Consider the following 14,738-nt stretch of genomic DNA (forward strand, 5'->3'; position numbering starts at 1 on the left):
GAGAGCTGGAACTCTGACTGAGTCGGCCATTTTGGCTTCCCTCGATGCTACTATGGCTTTTGATACGATAGAATGGCCGTATCTCTGGGCAGCTCTCGCTAAGTTTGGTTTCGGCTCTAAATTCATCGCCTGGGTATGGCTCCTTTATGAACGACCACTTGCCCAGGTGGTTGTTAATGGCAGGGTGTCCGGTACTTTCACACTTGGACGGGGCACAAGTCAGGGTTGTCCGCTGTCTCCGTTGCGCTTTGCCCTCGCTCTGGAGCCGTTGGCAGAGTGGCTTCGCTGGGAGCCCTCAATAAAGGGTATCCAGTGGGCCCCTGACTTGGAAGATCGTGTCTCGCTATATGCAGATGACATTCTTCTTTATCTCACCTCCCCCCGGAAGTCTCTTAATGTGCTTTTCGATGTTCTTACCTCCTTTGGGAAGAACTCGGGACTTGTTATTAAATGGACCAAGTCCCGCGTCTACGTTCTGGCCGGGGATCTACCTCCGTTGCTCCGCAGATTTCCGATTCGGGTGGCTGAGACTGGTTTTAGGTACCTGGGGATTCATGTCTCGCTGGACCCCGCCGTCCGCTACAAGCGTAACCTTCATGCCCCTCTCCAGCGGCTTAAACTTGACGTCCCACGGTGGCGACGACTGCCCCTTTCCCCATTGGGGCGTGCGACTCTCTTTAAGATGATGTCGCTCCCTAGGTTCTTATATACCCTCCAGAACTTCTTTGATCCTATACCACCGGGGTATTTCCGTGAAGTTGAGGGCCTTCAGAGGCAACTGATTTGGGACGGGAGTGCTCGTATCTCCTTACCCAAACTCACTTTGCCTTGGTATGACGGTGGCATTGCCCTCCCTGACATCAGACGCTACTACTGGGCCTCACAGCTAAGCGCAGTTAATCATGCGACTTAAGCCCCTGGTCATACTCCCGCTTTTGCAATGGATAAACATCTTCTGCCAGGCGGGAATTTTAACAGGGCACTGTATTCTAAGAAACCGTTTGGCGGCCTGACTGGCCCCACAAAATGTACTGTACGAGTGTGGCGTGACGCGAATGCTGCTATGGGATGGAGTGATACGTTAACCCGAATGACACAGTTGTATGAATCTGACAGTTTGGGCAACCTGTGGAAAACGAAAGGATTTGATAAATGGGACATGATTGGTATAAGCAAGGTGGAGGATCTCTGGTCCAGAGGTAGTATTAAGACTTTTGAGGCGCTCAAAATGGAATATGAGCTTGATGATAAGGAATACTTCAGGTACATCCAGGTGTGACACGCCTTGACCTCCGTTTTCCCTCCGGGGACAAAGATTCCACAATCCTCGACGCTGGAGGATCGTATCCTTGACGGCCATGTGCCAGATAGTACAATATCACTGATTTACAAAAAGCTCATTAATAACAGGGCTGATTTGCTTGAGCGCCTCAGGGCTTCTTGGATCGCGGGCGGCTTGGAACTAGATGACGAGGATTGGCAATCAGCCGTCTCCTCCCCTAGGGAGGTGGCCATACCCGCCCGCCTCAGTTTCATACAGCTGAAGATCCTCCATCGTGTATATGTAACTGGTACGCGTCTGGTGCGAATGGGTTACTATCCTAATGGGCTATGTAAGCGCGGCTGCGGTATGAGTGGCACCTTCCTGCATATCATTTGGGAGTGTCCGGAGGTGGCTGCCTTCTGGTCTAGAGTACATGCGATTATGGAGAGAGTCACCGGGGTCTCTCTATTACCTGAGGCCAGACGATGCCTCCTTAATGTCTGGGAACCTACGGACTACAACACGGCCCAGACTTTTTGGGCGACTCTGGGTAACATGGTGGCCAAGAGGGATATTGCCCAACTCTGGGGTTCCCACAGACCACCTACGATAGCGGCATGGAAGGAGAACTTGGACTGGTGTATGTTCAGAAAAAAGACAGTCTATGTGGCCCGGGGCCGACCTAAGAAATGGGGTAGAATTTGGTCCCAATGGAACACTTACCGTGGAAATATAGCACTCCTCCACAGGACTACACTATTGATATCTCGCTGTCCCCTTAGTTGGTGTGCCAGGCTTAAGTTTGTAATTATATGTGCTGACCAATCTCCCTGCCGCCCTTCATCTCAAGACATATGCTCCATCATAGTATATTAGTCTGATTCTATTGCCCTCTCCCTTGATTCCCTGTAATTGATTGCCATGTGTCTGTGTTTTCTGTTAGTTCAGTTCATCAAAATTCCAAAACTAAACCTACAATACTTGTCTTTTGATTCTACGCCTTGTATATGACTATATTGCGGGTCTCTTAACCCCTAAACAGGATATCGGGGGGCCCGATTGTGAGACGTCAAAATGTTCCTGTGTTATAGCTGCCGGCCCGCTGGGTTGTAGGCTGACAGCAGTGTATTGTACATATATATAATAATGTTTTTTAAAAAAACAAAACAAAAAAAACAACAACAAAAAAATTAACACCATCTCCTTGTGTAAGTCAAAATAACAGTTGCAGGCCGAAGAAACAGGCTGGAAGAATAACATCATAGTTACTGGATGACAAATTCGCTCCTAGCTAGCAGAGAAGGGAGTTTAAGATTCAATGCCATGCGCACGGGCAATGACTACATGTCAAAAGCTCCTAAGAATTGAATAAAGTGAATAAACTCCACTTTTTAAGATGGATGTTTGGACTTGAACAATCTTTTAGAACGGGAGCTGTGCCCTGAAATTTTTGGAGCATAGATCTATGAACCCTTATCGAACAAGAGTCTGAAGTTTACTCTTTCATCAAGCCTTCTGTTTAATACTCTTTTGATCCACCTGCTCCCATTATCAACAATTTTCCTGCCTCCTGCCCCCTTCCTCCACGACACTGTGCCCTGAAGAAAACCTTGAGAACAGATGGAATTCCAAACATGCATATGAAAACTCAATAAAATAGTGCTTCCACATGCAGAATGTAAACACTGAAGAGAAATTATGGACTTCTGGACGGGAGTGAATTTGAATCTACAATAGGGAAAATAAACATCAGTACAGAAAAGTCAAGGTCGAACTGTAAAGCTTTATGTCTTAAACAAGAAGCAGAGCAGCCTGAACACAACCATCTGAACTTCGGTATCACCAGACTAATTTGCAGGGAAGATTATCTGTTAACAAATCACAACAGAATAGTTCCTCAGAGCAGGGAGAAACAATCCAGAATACGGGTAAAGGCTGTCCCCGAGAAGGAAAAACTTAACCAGATGCAGGGAGGCGATGGAGCGGGAAGATGACGGGGACCCCAGAATATCATAAATGAAACTAGTCCTGTGTGAGAGCGAAGGATATTAAGCATGAAAGTGGTTTTAATGACTTTTCATAAACCAAAGAGAGAGGTATGCGCTCTTAGTGGTAGCAGATGCAATGCTTAGCTCTAGAAATAAGAACGTTTGCTTTGTGAAAAGTACAAATTTCACATTTTTCGAAGGAGGTCTTATTGTCGTTGTCGGTCGGCTGGAGGCAACACCTTGTAGACAGGAGACTGCTTATGTGCCGGAATCAATTTCAGAAAGGAGGTGTCCTTAAGGTATGTGTTGTATTACATTACCTTATCATCCGAGAAATGACATTGTGCAATCTAAAAGAATTCTACAGAACTATGTACTCTACAGTCTTAGCCACAACATCCCTCACGAGAGAACAGAGGTCATGTTGCAGTGTCTTTCAGTCCTGTTCTATCGTAGACACCACAAAGAACCAATAAGCAAGCTGTGTCAGTTACTTAAAGGGTGACTTACTTAGTCAGTCGCTTCAGGCCCCGGCAGCCATCGTAGTTGGGAAAGAGGATCTCAGTTGCTGTCTCAGTAGTGAAAATAGTGACAGGTCCTACGGAAACAGCAAACATATACGCATAATTGAGAACACGTGTCTCAAGGAGGGACAAGGCTTTCATGCAAACAGGCTAGTTATATGAAAAAACAAGATTTTTGCCCAATCATCATGGCAATTTACACACAAGAAGCCAACATTAGCAGAAAGGCTGAAGGAAAAAAAGAGAAGGAAAAATAAAACGAGGCATACAGATGTGATGCATTTGTCTTTGAACGTGTAGAATGCTTATACTAAAGTCATATAAATACAGACAATCACTGGCCTGAGCAAGAGGACACACAATAGCTAAAAGCTTACATGTCACTGAACCCATGTAGACAAATCTTGTGGAGGTCTGTGGCCTGTGTAGTCAGGGAGTGAGAGATGCAATGCAAGCTTAGCATGAGAGAAAGCAGAGACAGAAGATGAGCATCAGGGGAGAAGGTTTGAGCCATAAAGTTAACAGTAGCATTGAAAGTTTCTGGTGCAGTGGACATTTGATGAAATGCTCCTCATTTTATCATTTTGGGAGACCCAGTATGTTTTCTTGTGCATCATCGAAGTGGTAGGCTCAATTGGGTGATAGGGTACATCTAAAGGTGGTACAGCCACTGCCCCTGGACCAGGCCATGACACTACTAGTGTTGGTGGCAGCTTCTATGGTACAAGGGTTTTTGCCAGTAATCAAGTGGGAGTCTGCCCCGGTACATCTGGGCCATATCTGGGCCATGGCTGGACTCCGACTCCCTTAATTGTATGTGGTGGTCATGAGAGGCACCTTTATGACCCCTAAATTGTAGGCAAGCCATGGGGTTTTGCGTATGTCAGTGCTATTGTCTTCCCTTCTCTGTGCTATTCTCCAGATTTGCTTACCCGGTAGAATATTTTGTAGAACCAAGTTCAAGTATCTGGCTTTGATTTCACATCATCACAATGAAAAAGAAAGTGGTTTCAGCAGGTCAACCTATGGTCTGACAGGAGCAATACCTGAACAAGGACTGTCAAAGGAAAGCTCAAGTACTGCAGACCTTAGACAAAGGGATGGACACTGACCATACTATTCAATGCCCTTCCTATTCTGCTGGAGAGAAAATTCCATGACCAGAAGGAGATTGGAATGAGAGTCTGTAAGCCAATACACACCAGAAAGTGACAGTTACCCTTCAGCCATGGCCCACTGAAAAGAAAATACACTTTATCATGGCTGGCTCCCTTGAAAGTTTGGGGCCAAATTTTTATCTGAGCGGACAGTTGGCTGTAGTCCAACTTGCACTACCCTGGATAGAAAGCGGACCAATTTGCTGGATTCAGTATTCACCTCTTACTTTAGGGTGCACTCTGCAATCTTTAGCCTTCACCCTTTTCAGGGATAGAACCTATACCCACAGGACAGAGGAAAAGACTTTGTGTTGCTACACAAACACAAGCAGGAGAGGAGGAAGTAGAAATCTCATCGACCAGAGCCCTTGCCCTAATCAATCAGCATCCAAGTCCAGAGTTCCAGTGTGCTGATTTGATTAGGACTGAGCATGCACTGATCGGAGGTCCCCAATGATTGCTTAACATGACTGTGGTTCCCCGTTAAGAGCGCTTCTGTCCCTTTGCTGCTCATGTGGAATCAGTCTTCAAAATGAGACTCTGTATGCCTGCATTGATGAACTGCCAATTACATCAGGTTTGTCAGCAACATGAGGGCCTTGTGCCTGTATCCACTGCAAAACTGTGTGCATTGGCGGGGACCGAATTAGGTGATAAACTGTGCAAATGAGAACACTAAAAGTAGACCTTTGTATTGGCTATAGTGTAAGCTTGAGCACTTTACGCAGCACCTCGAAGGCACTGAGAAGGTCCAGATTAACTCGATAAACATGCATAGGTATTAAATATGCCGTAAAACTACTTAATACTACTAAACATAATTCCTTCAAGTAAATAAAGACCTTTAGTTATTGTTTTAAAGGAATAGCACTTCTTCAACATTATATGTAATGAGAGAATACCATGTGTGACCGGAACTTCTTTGTCCTCCACTCTGCCCTCCAACAATAAGCTTTGTCTAGCAGATCTTGCCACCCCTGAAGTGGCAAACCTAAAGCCTAGGTGCTTGGTTTGGTAAAAGGTTCCTGTGTTTCCAAGGGTAGTGGCAATAACGGTCACAGGCAATGCTTACTTGCCACTAAGTCACACATGCCCGATATAATTGGTGTGATGGTATGTCAAGTTTTACATTTCAAGTTTATATTTACTTTTAAACCAGCCTTACAGAGTAGGGAAACAGCACAAGCGGTGAATTGGAGTCAGACTAGAATAGAACTTTTAAATAGAGGGCGAGTAAGATAGCTCTAAAGTTGAAGTCCTGCCAAAACAATCACATTTTAACAGAAAAGCACTTTGGGACAAGAGATCGAGCCACTTCAGTCAATTAATTTTTGAAAGAGACAACAGAGGCAAAAAACACAGCAACATTTTGTTCCACTTGGTAACTAGAACACACTGAAAAGAGTGCGAGGAGACTTTGAAAATAAAGGAATGGTGCCAGAAACAAAGGCACCTGAGCTTCAATTTTGCATAGCCAGTCATGGAAGAGAAGAAAATTGGCCAAAAGCAATTTAGTAAAAGCAATGAACTGAGGCCCAGAATAGGAAAGGCAATAGAGATCACAATTGGACTGGAAAGATTAAATATTAGAATAAAAAAGGTAAACCCTGCCAATGTATAGGAAAAAAATGAATTGAAGAGAAACTGCCAGTCCCGCATTACTCTTTTCTACAAACGTGTGTGATCATGCACTAAGCAAAAGAGGGAAGTCTCTGATTTCTAAATCATCTTGTCTAGCAAAGTGTCACATTTTTCTAAGAAGTATTGGCACAAGCAGGAGGATACTGAATGCCTGTCACCAAAGCATTAAACCAAAGAAAAATAGTTTTCAAAGGTAAGCAAAGGAACATAATCACATTCCATACTTAGGAGAATCTGAGATGACGAGAACAAAAAAGCATTCTTACCAAACACTCAAGCTGTGATATTAAACAGACAAATTATTTGCTACAAATATGTAATATCATTGAGGAGCAGGACATTCAGCTCCTGCATATTAATACCAACCGTCTTGCTGCTGCTGGAACAGTCCTGCCAAAAGACATCGCGTGGACTCCATATTCCGCACAACATTCGTAGAGCGAACACTAAATTACAAAGAAAGGAAAGGCTGGACATGAACCAGATTGGACGACATTTTAGAGACAACCTAAAAATCACAGAGGAAAGGTGACAGCTAACACCCCTCTAGTAACTCACATACCTATATAACTTTGTAATGTGTATGCAATTTAGTATATTTACCAGTCACCTTGCATTTTCACACTAAACCATGCCTGCCCTTCTGGTGGGCAGAAGGGAGTATAATCTACAGGTGAAATTGAAACTTTCATAAAGACTATTAGCTTGCTACAGAAACAGAGCTGGTTTCTGCCATTCAAGATCCAAGTTAGTGGAGCTGGAGTACCACAGACATTTATAAAATTAGCTGCAGATCCTGGGTTATAGCTGTGGATCTGTCCTAGTCTACTGAGAAGCAGCAACACTGAAATTGGAGGCATCATGCAACCTCCCAAGAGACTTTCCAATGCAAGTAAATTCAGGTTGCTTCCTGGAGCCAGCTTTAGGAAGGTAATCCATGAGCTGAAAGGGGAGAAACTGAGTTATGAGCAAGTGGTTCCCACAAAAGAGGCAGTTGGTATTATCTTAGCCTGAGAGTTGGGGTTCACAAACAGCATGCCAGTGAGTCAAGAGCCCTATGGTAGCGCAGGAGGAGCAAAACTGGTTCGACATTAATATTGCAGATCTATGAATTATTCTGTTAATCTCAGGAGATTAATCACAGAGCAATTAATTTCACAATCCTACACTTTTTTTTACATTTGCACAGATATGGCATAAAAAATGTGTTTCACTGAGACACTGTCATTTTGTTTTAGGTCTCACATAGAAGGCGCATGTGCTGCCCCTGCAAGACATTGTGTTCACAAACCGTGTGCTTACAGCCCACCCATAGCTTACCATTGACTAGCTACAGCATCTCTCATATTTGCTTCGCTCCCATTTATCATGGCATGTGTGGGTTATGTCTTCATTTGGTGTTTGGCCCTCCCCTGGAGCATAGACCAAGTACTTGCGCCCTTCCACTGCTGCTGTTTATAAAGCTACTTGCGTTTTGGGTTCAAGCACTCCATATGAGTGCATGTGTTTTCAATCAGTCTCCCGTAACCCCTCCAACCTGCACCCCTTACACGTTGCTTTTTTTCCCTCCCACCTACTGTCAACCAGTGTAAGCAAATCATCTCCTCTATGACAACGAATAGGTATGTCCTTTGGGCACAGAATATGCATATCCTTGTGCTGTAAAGTGTGACTGTGATTCTGCGTACCTTTCAAATAAAAGAAAATTGCAACATTATTTCTGGTCGTCAAAATATCATTTACAGAGTAAAGTATTGTTTCTGCTGCGTTCTTCTTCTTTGTTTCTAAAATGCATGTGCTCACCAGTGCAGTGCCTTCGGGAAACATTGACGAAACCCATGAAAGTGGCTTCTCTTCAGAGATTAAGGAACCCGTAGAACCTAAACTGTGGCTCTGGCAAAGACCTTTCAATACATTTCTCTAGGCCACAGCACTAAACTCTGCACCACTAAACTCTATGCCACTGCATCCTACATCACTGTACTCTGCACAGCTCTACACCACTACACTCTACTCCACTCAATTCTACTCTGCGCCACTCCACACCACTTCACTCTACTATGCACCACTCTACTCTACACCGTGGCACTCCAGGCAACTGAACTTTTCTCTACTCTACTCTGCATCACTCTAATTTATGCCTCTGAACTCTATGCCACTGTTCTCTACTCTGCACCACTCCAGGGCTGTTTTTTTTTAGTCTTTGGACCAAAATGGCCAAAATATAGAAAAGTGTTAACCATTCAAAGGATAACCAGCATTAAACACATTTCAAACTCCTCACACACACATATTCAAGGCGGTAAACCACCTAGGCCCCTCCTACATAAACAATTACATCTCCTTCCACCAACCACCAAGACAACTCCAGTACATAAGACTCTTACTTACAGACATCTCACAAATACACAGAACCGGATCAGAAGGACAGGAGTTCTAGTAAATCACTCCTTAACCTACGACGACCTCCAACTTCACACAAGAGACTCCATCACGGTGTTAATTTCTTAAGAAGCTGAAGACCTAGTTTTTCAATTATCCAACCTAGAATATGCAGAGATAGGCACATACACATGCTTAGCACCAGGATACCCCTGCTGGCAATTGTGTGTTTTACAAATACACTTAACATGATGATTTTTTTATATGTCAATAACAAAATCTTCTGAATAGATGAACACCAGTCAAAAAAAAGGCACTACTATCATGCCATGTAGGGTGTAAATTCATTCTGTACTTTTGACTGTAGGCGCAAGCAACATTTCTGGTGTCTTTTTGATCCGGTCCCTTAACTTTTTTCACCCATGCACAGAACTCAAAATCTGGCATGCCACGTCTTAACTGAGAAAGCTAAGCAAATGCCAAATTTGGTGAAGAACTGTCCGGAGGGAGGGGTGGGAGGGGAGTGGGGGGGGGGGGGAAGGGGGGGACGGAGGAAGGAAGCAAAGTTTTAGGCAGATCAAAAAATGCCTTTCCACTGAAAATAGCTCAACAATTTTCCAAAACAATTTGACGAATTTACTATCACTCATCCGCTACCTCTGGTAAAATGGCTTTTCAAAATTACATCCCTTTACCTGCAGATTGAAATAAATTAAGAAATGCTAGAGGACCATTCGCCAAGGAAATGGTGACATAACATAGGTCATAAAACTATGGATTTCAGGTGCATTTGTACAAATTAATGATGATCACCAATGAAATCAAATCAAGTAGCATGTACACAAGAGGGAAGGTGCATACACGGCAGTCTGTTAGCATCAGCTGTAAGATCACCTACTTTCCTGGTGGGAGGAAGCTGATGCGAGACTAAACCATTTGACATTGAAGTACTGTTGTTATTCTCCAAGTGGGTAAAATGGAAGGGCAAAGTCATGGGTTAATCTGGGGGCGCTAGAGGGCGCACTGCGGAATGGCCGCACTGTCGTGAGGCTCCCGCTGCCCGGAGCTATTATCCGCCTAGGTATCCTGATTACCATCGCTGCGCCCTGACCTGACCCCACGGTTCGGTTGGGATATCGGCTGTCCACCCACGGTCCAACTCCTGAGCCATTCGGAGGTTGCTGGCCGAAGTTACGAGGGTCCCGAGTTTCTCCGACTCGCGCTCTGGAAGTCTGATGCCCTCTTGCCCGGCGTCACTGTTCATGCCAGTCCGGGGCTCTGCACGTGGGGTGTAGGCCTAGCTCCGCCCTTCTCCGCCAGGTTCGGTCGCTGGCCGGGCGAGACGCTTGGCTCTCCCTTGTTAACGGACTTATCTCTCGGCTCTCCCATCTGCCTGCCCAGATACCATCGCCCACGGAGGTACAACAGATTTAATACTTGGATTTTGAGGGTTTGCCCCCCTTGGGCTGGGAACGGCGGCGGCCTTTACTCATCGGTGGGAGTGGCGGGGCGTGCTGGCCTGCTCGTGCCCCCACGATTTGAGCTGCTTACTGTTTGGCCGGGTCCCTTGTCCGAACTGTATCCTGACTCCCATTTGCCTCGTTTCCCTTCTGCACCGCCGTTATGGGGAAGCCGGACACTAAACAGTCCAAACTGTCCTTTGACTCTCGAGGGGCCAGGCGTGGGGCGCGTTCGCTCCAGGAAGCTGGGGCTTCGCGGTCGTCCCCCCCGAATGTCGCTGAGAGTGTCCCGCACCCACCTCCGCCGGACTTCGCCCAAATGATGCAGGAGATGAGGCAGGGGTTCGCCACTATAGTGGACAAAGTGGACAAGATATCGTCGCGCATGGATGCGGTCGTTCAGAAATTGGACGTGCATGAGGAGCGCTTGACGGCGGCAGAGCAGCGCATTTCGGACCATGATGACACGGCGGCCACCCATACCACCCAGCTGGCGAGAATGGACAATATCTTGCGTGTTATTGCCGCCAAGAACGAGGAGTTGGAGGCGAGGAGTAGGCGCAACAACGTGCGCATTGTAGGTGTGCCGGAGTCCACGAATGTGGGCAAAATGGAGACTTATGTGGAGAGGCTACTGGTGGGCGCCATCGGGACGGAAGTTTTCTCGTCCCAGTTCATCGTCGAGAGAGCGCATCGGACGTTGGGACCTCGTCCGGCCTCTGGGGCTGCACCGCGTCCCATCATTGCGCGCCTCTTGAACTATCGTGATCGAGACGCTGCTCTTCAGGCTGCCCGCACTAACAGGGCTCTCTCCTTCGAAGGGGTGTCTTTTACCATGTACCCCGACTTCACACCGATGGTGCAGGACCAGCGTCGGAAGTTCTTGGGGGTGAAAAGGAAGCTTCGGGACCTTCAAGTGGACTACGCCTTGCTTTATCCGGCTAAACTTAGGGTGACGCATCAGGCTAAACAACATTTCTTCACCAACCCACAGCATGCTGAGGACTTTGCGAAGCGCCTCCAGCGCGAGCGCGCTGCTGCGGATCGTGGTGACGATCGGGATCCGGAGGGTGCACATTCGGCTGCTGAGGAGGAGGTCGCCTGATTCTGGTGACTTTGGACTTTGTCTATTTTTTTCCCGGTTCTTGTAGTATTGTGGACATGTAACTTTTGTATTGAGACCTGCTGGCTGCCTTCTCAATATTGCGGCCTAGCTATTGTCCGTTTTTGATTTTCTCGCTGATGCGTGGGTTGTGTCTGTATTACGATGAGTGAGTGCGTTTTGCTGTTTATGTGGGGTTGGGATGGCACCGCAGGATGGTGTTATGGGATGTCGCGCTCTGGGCACCCACCCCCCCGCGCTGCGCCTGGGGCCGCCTGATACTCGTTGGCGCGGACACTGGCGTGGCGTGAGGGAGTGGCGTCGTGCACCTCTGGAAGGTTCCCCGGAGGGTGTGCCCCATGTTTACCTTTTGTTTGGATTCTAGTCCTATGTTGGTTGATTGGTTGTGTGTTGAGGGATGGGGGGGGAGGGTGTATGTGGCCTGATGGTTGGGGTAGTGTCAGGTGGGTGGATGGGGGGGGGGTTGACGCTGTCCATGTCTGATTGCCTGGGACTTTTGGTTCGCTTTGGTAGCTGCTACTGTTGTTTGAGTGCACGGAAATGTCGTTGCGCCCGCTATCCGGGCTGTTCCACTTTCCTATCTTACGGGACGGGTTCTGGGATCCGTGCTCCCGTCCATTTTGGGCCCGAGTGCGCTGGCCGCCATTTTAGGCTGCCACGTGCCAGGGCGCACTCTGCGCGCGTAGCGCGTGTGCGAGGTGTGAGACGTGTGGAATGGCTTGGCGGCGAGTGGCGCGTAGTCTGTCCTGAGTGCTTGCTGCGTGGATGGGCCGACTGGGGGGGGAGTTGTTGTGTTCTTGTTTGGTTGTTTTGGAGATGACTGGGAAATGTATGGAGTGTATGTGGAGGTCGGCCCGTGCCCTGGGGTGTGGACCTATCGTTGGCTGTTGCTGGTAGTTGGATGCCCTGTATTTGGTTATAGGGTCCTGTGGGGCCCTTACGTTATGTGATGTTAACTGCTGTTGTAGATCAGATCTCAATTCTGTCCTGGAATGTACGGGGCCTTAATGATGCCAGGAAGTGTCGCAATGTGATACAGTATTTGGACAGGCATGCTATTCATGTTGCTTTTCTCCAGGAGTCGCATCTGCGCCCTGCTCCCTCCCCCACTTTCGGGGGAAGGTGGGCTGCGGCCAGGGGGTTTGCTTCATACTCTTCTTATGCTCGTGGGGTTGTCACACTTGTTAAGAGGTCGCTTGCATTTCAGGAACTTGGATCTATGGGGGACCCTGAGGGGCGCTATGTGCTGCTGTGGGGACGGCTTGGGCAGAACACTATACTGTTTGTTAATTGCTACGCTCCCAATGTTGATACGCCAATCTTTTTCGTCACTCTGTGGGGTCATGTTCTTGCTGTGGATGCTACTCACATTGTGTGGGGGGGGAGACTTCAATTTTGCATTTCAGGCCCAGTTGGACAGATCGGAGGGTAGCCCTCAGTACAATGTACAGGCTAGGGATGTGCTGCGGGGGATAGTGGAGGAGGCTGGGATGGTTGACAGCTGGAGGTACACCCACCCTGCCACTAGGGAGGGCACCCATTACACCACACATGCTCGTTCGTGGGCAAGACTGGACTATGTATTTCTCTCTAGAGGGTTGATGGCTGGCCTAAGGGGGGCCACACATTTAGCTAGGACGTATTCAGACCACTGTCCGGTGAAGGTTGATTTGTCCGTCCCCGGGTTACACAGGCCGCGCCCGCCTTGGCGTTTGTTTCCGAGGGCTTTGCTTGACCCGGTGTTCAAGGAGGAACTCGGTGCGGAGGTGGAGGCGTTCTTCCCTAGAAACAAGGGCTCTGTGGAGAGCATTGAGGTCATTTGGGAGGCGTTCAAGGTCACGATCCGGGGTGTCACTATTTCTAAAAGTTGTGGAGTACTCCGTCTGATTGTTCGGACCCTCGAGAGGTTGGAGGCTGACTTGCGGGACTTGGAGCGCAGGATGCAGGTGACTTCGGACCCCGATCTTTTGGCACAGTTCCGCACTAAGCTCTCCGAGTATGAGGAGGAGGCTGCTCGAGAGGCTAAGCACAGGGGGAAATACTGGTCGGCGAGGCGATACTGCGAAGGGGAGCGGCCCGGTAAGGTCCTCGCTGCCCTTACTAGACATCCTAGGCATGGGTCGGACGTGTTGGAATTGGTGTCTCCGGATGGCACTCGCTGTCGAGACACCTCGGAGATTCAGCGCACTTTTATTGAACACTATGCACACCTTTACACGACACAGCAGACGGGTGAGACTCGATACGGTGGTTTCCTCGATGAGTTGGCGCTTTGTTGGCTTTCGGATGGTCATCGGGAGTTCTTAGGCAGGCCCCTGGAGGTGGAGGAGGTCAGGAATGCCATCATGTCTCTTTCTAATGGGAAGGCCGCCGGGCTGGATGGCCTTCCTGCTGAATTTTATAAGTGTTATATTGACATCATGGCCCCTGTGCTCCGTGAGGTGTTTGAGGAGTCTCTGGAGGAGGGACGCCTACCGGGCTCCATGCGTGAGGTCGCCATCACGTCGCTGCTCAAGCCGGGTAAGGATCCACTGGATGTGGGCTCCTACAGGCCCCTCTCATTGCTCAACTGCGATGTTAAAATTCTCGCGAAGGCCTTGGCGGTGAGATTAGCCGAACTCATGCCCGTTATCGTGTTGCCTGATCAATCGGGATTTGTGCCCGGTCGCGCCACCTCTCACAATCTTCGCACTTTGTTTTCGCTTGTGTCGACCATCGATCCCACTGTCCCGGTTGCCGCTATTTTTCTCGATGCCACTAAGGCGTTTGACTCTGTCGAATGGGGCTACCTTATTGATGTTCTTTGTCGGATGGGGTTCCCCAGGATTTTCATCTCTTGGGTTAAGCTTTTATATACTGATCCGATGGCGAGGGTAGTAGTGAATGGGGTGCTGTCCCCCTCGTTCCCTCTCACGAGAGGGACCCGACAGGGTTGCCCCCTCTCACCCCTCTTGTTTGCTATCGCCATTGAGCCGCTAGCCTGTAGGATACGTCAGTTTCATCAGCAGAGCACCTTTAATTGTCTTCAGCGGCAGGTCGGCATTTCTTTATACGCCGATGACGTCACACTCTATGTCAAGGACCCTGAGAACAACCTTAATTCGCTCCTGCGGGAGCTGGTCGCTTTTGGAGGTGTATCCGGGGTTCATATCAACTGGCGGAAATCTCAATTTTTCCCCCTCACGGCTGCGGTGGCCAG

General features: G+C 48.0%; 1 protein-coding gene across 5 annotated transcripts in view; it reads right to left on the minus strand.

The window, feature by feature from the left end:
• ACP6 (acid phosphatase 6, lysophosphatidic) overlaps positions 1-14,738 on the minus strand; it is a 147,494-nt gene that overhangs the window by 96,090 nt on the left and 36,666 nt on the right. For all 5 annotated transcript variants that reach the window (XM_086935492.1, XM_086935496.1, XM_086935493.1 and 2 more), the window contains exons 5-6: positions 6,941-7,020; positions 3,763-3,850 (exon numbers count right to left, since the gene is read on the minus strand). In XM_086935492.1, coding sequence (XP_086791618.1) covers positions 3,763-3,850; positions 6,941-7,020 — 168 coding nt within the window. The remainder of the gene's footprint in view (positions 1-3,762; positions 3,851-6,940; positions 7,021-14,738) is intronic.

This window comes from Lissotriton vulgaris, chromosome 8 (genome assembly GCF_964263255.1).
Source record: "Lissotriton vulgaris chromosome 8, aLisVul1.2, whole genome shotgun sequence".
Classification (NCBI taxonomy): Eukaryota; Metazoa; Chordata; class Amphibia; order Caudata; family Salamandridae; genus Lissotriton; species Lissotriton vulgaris.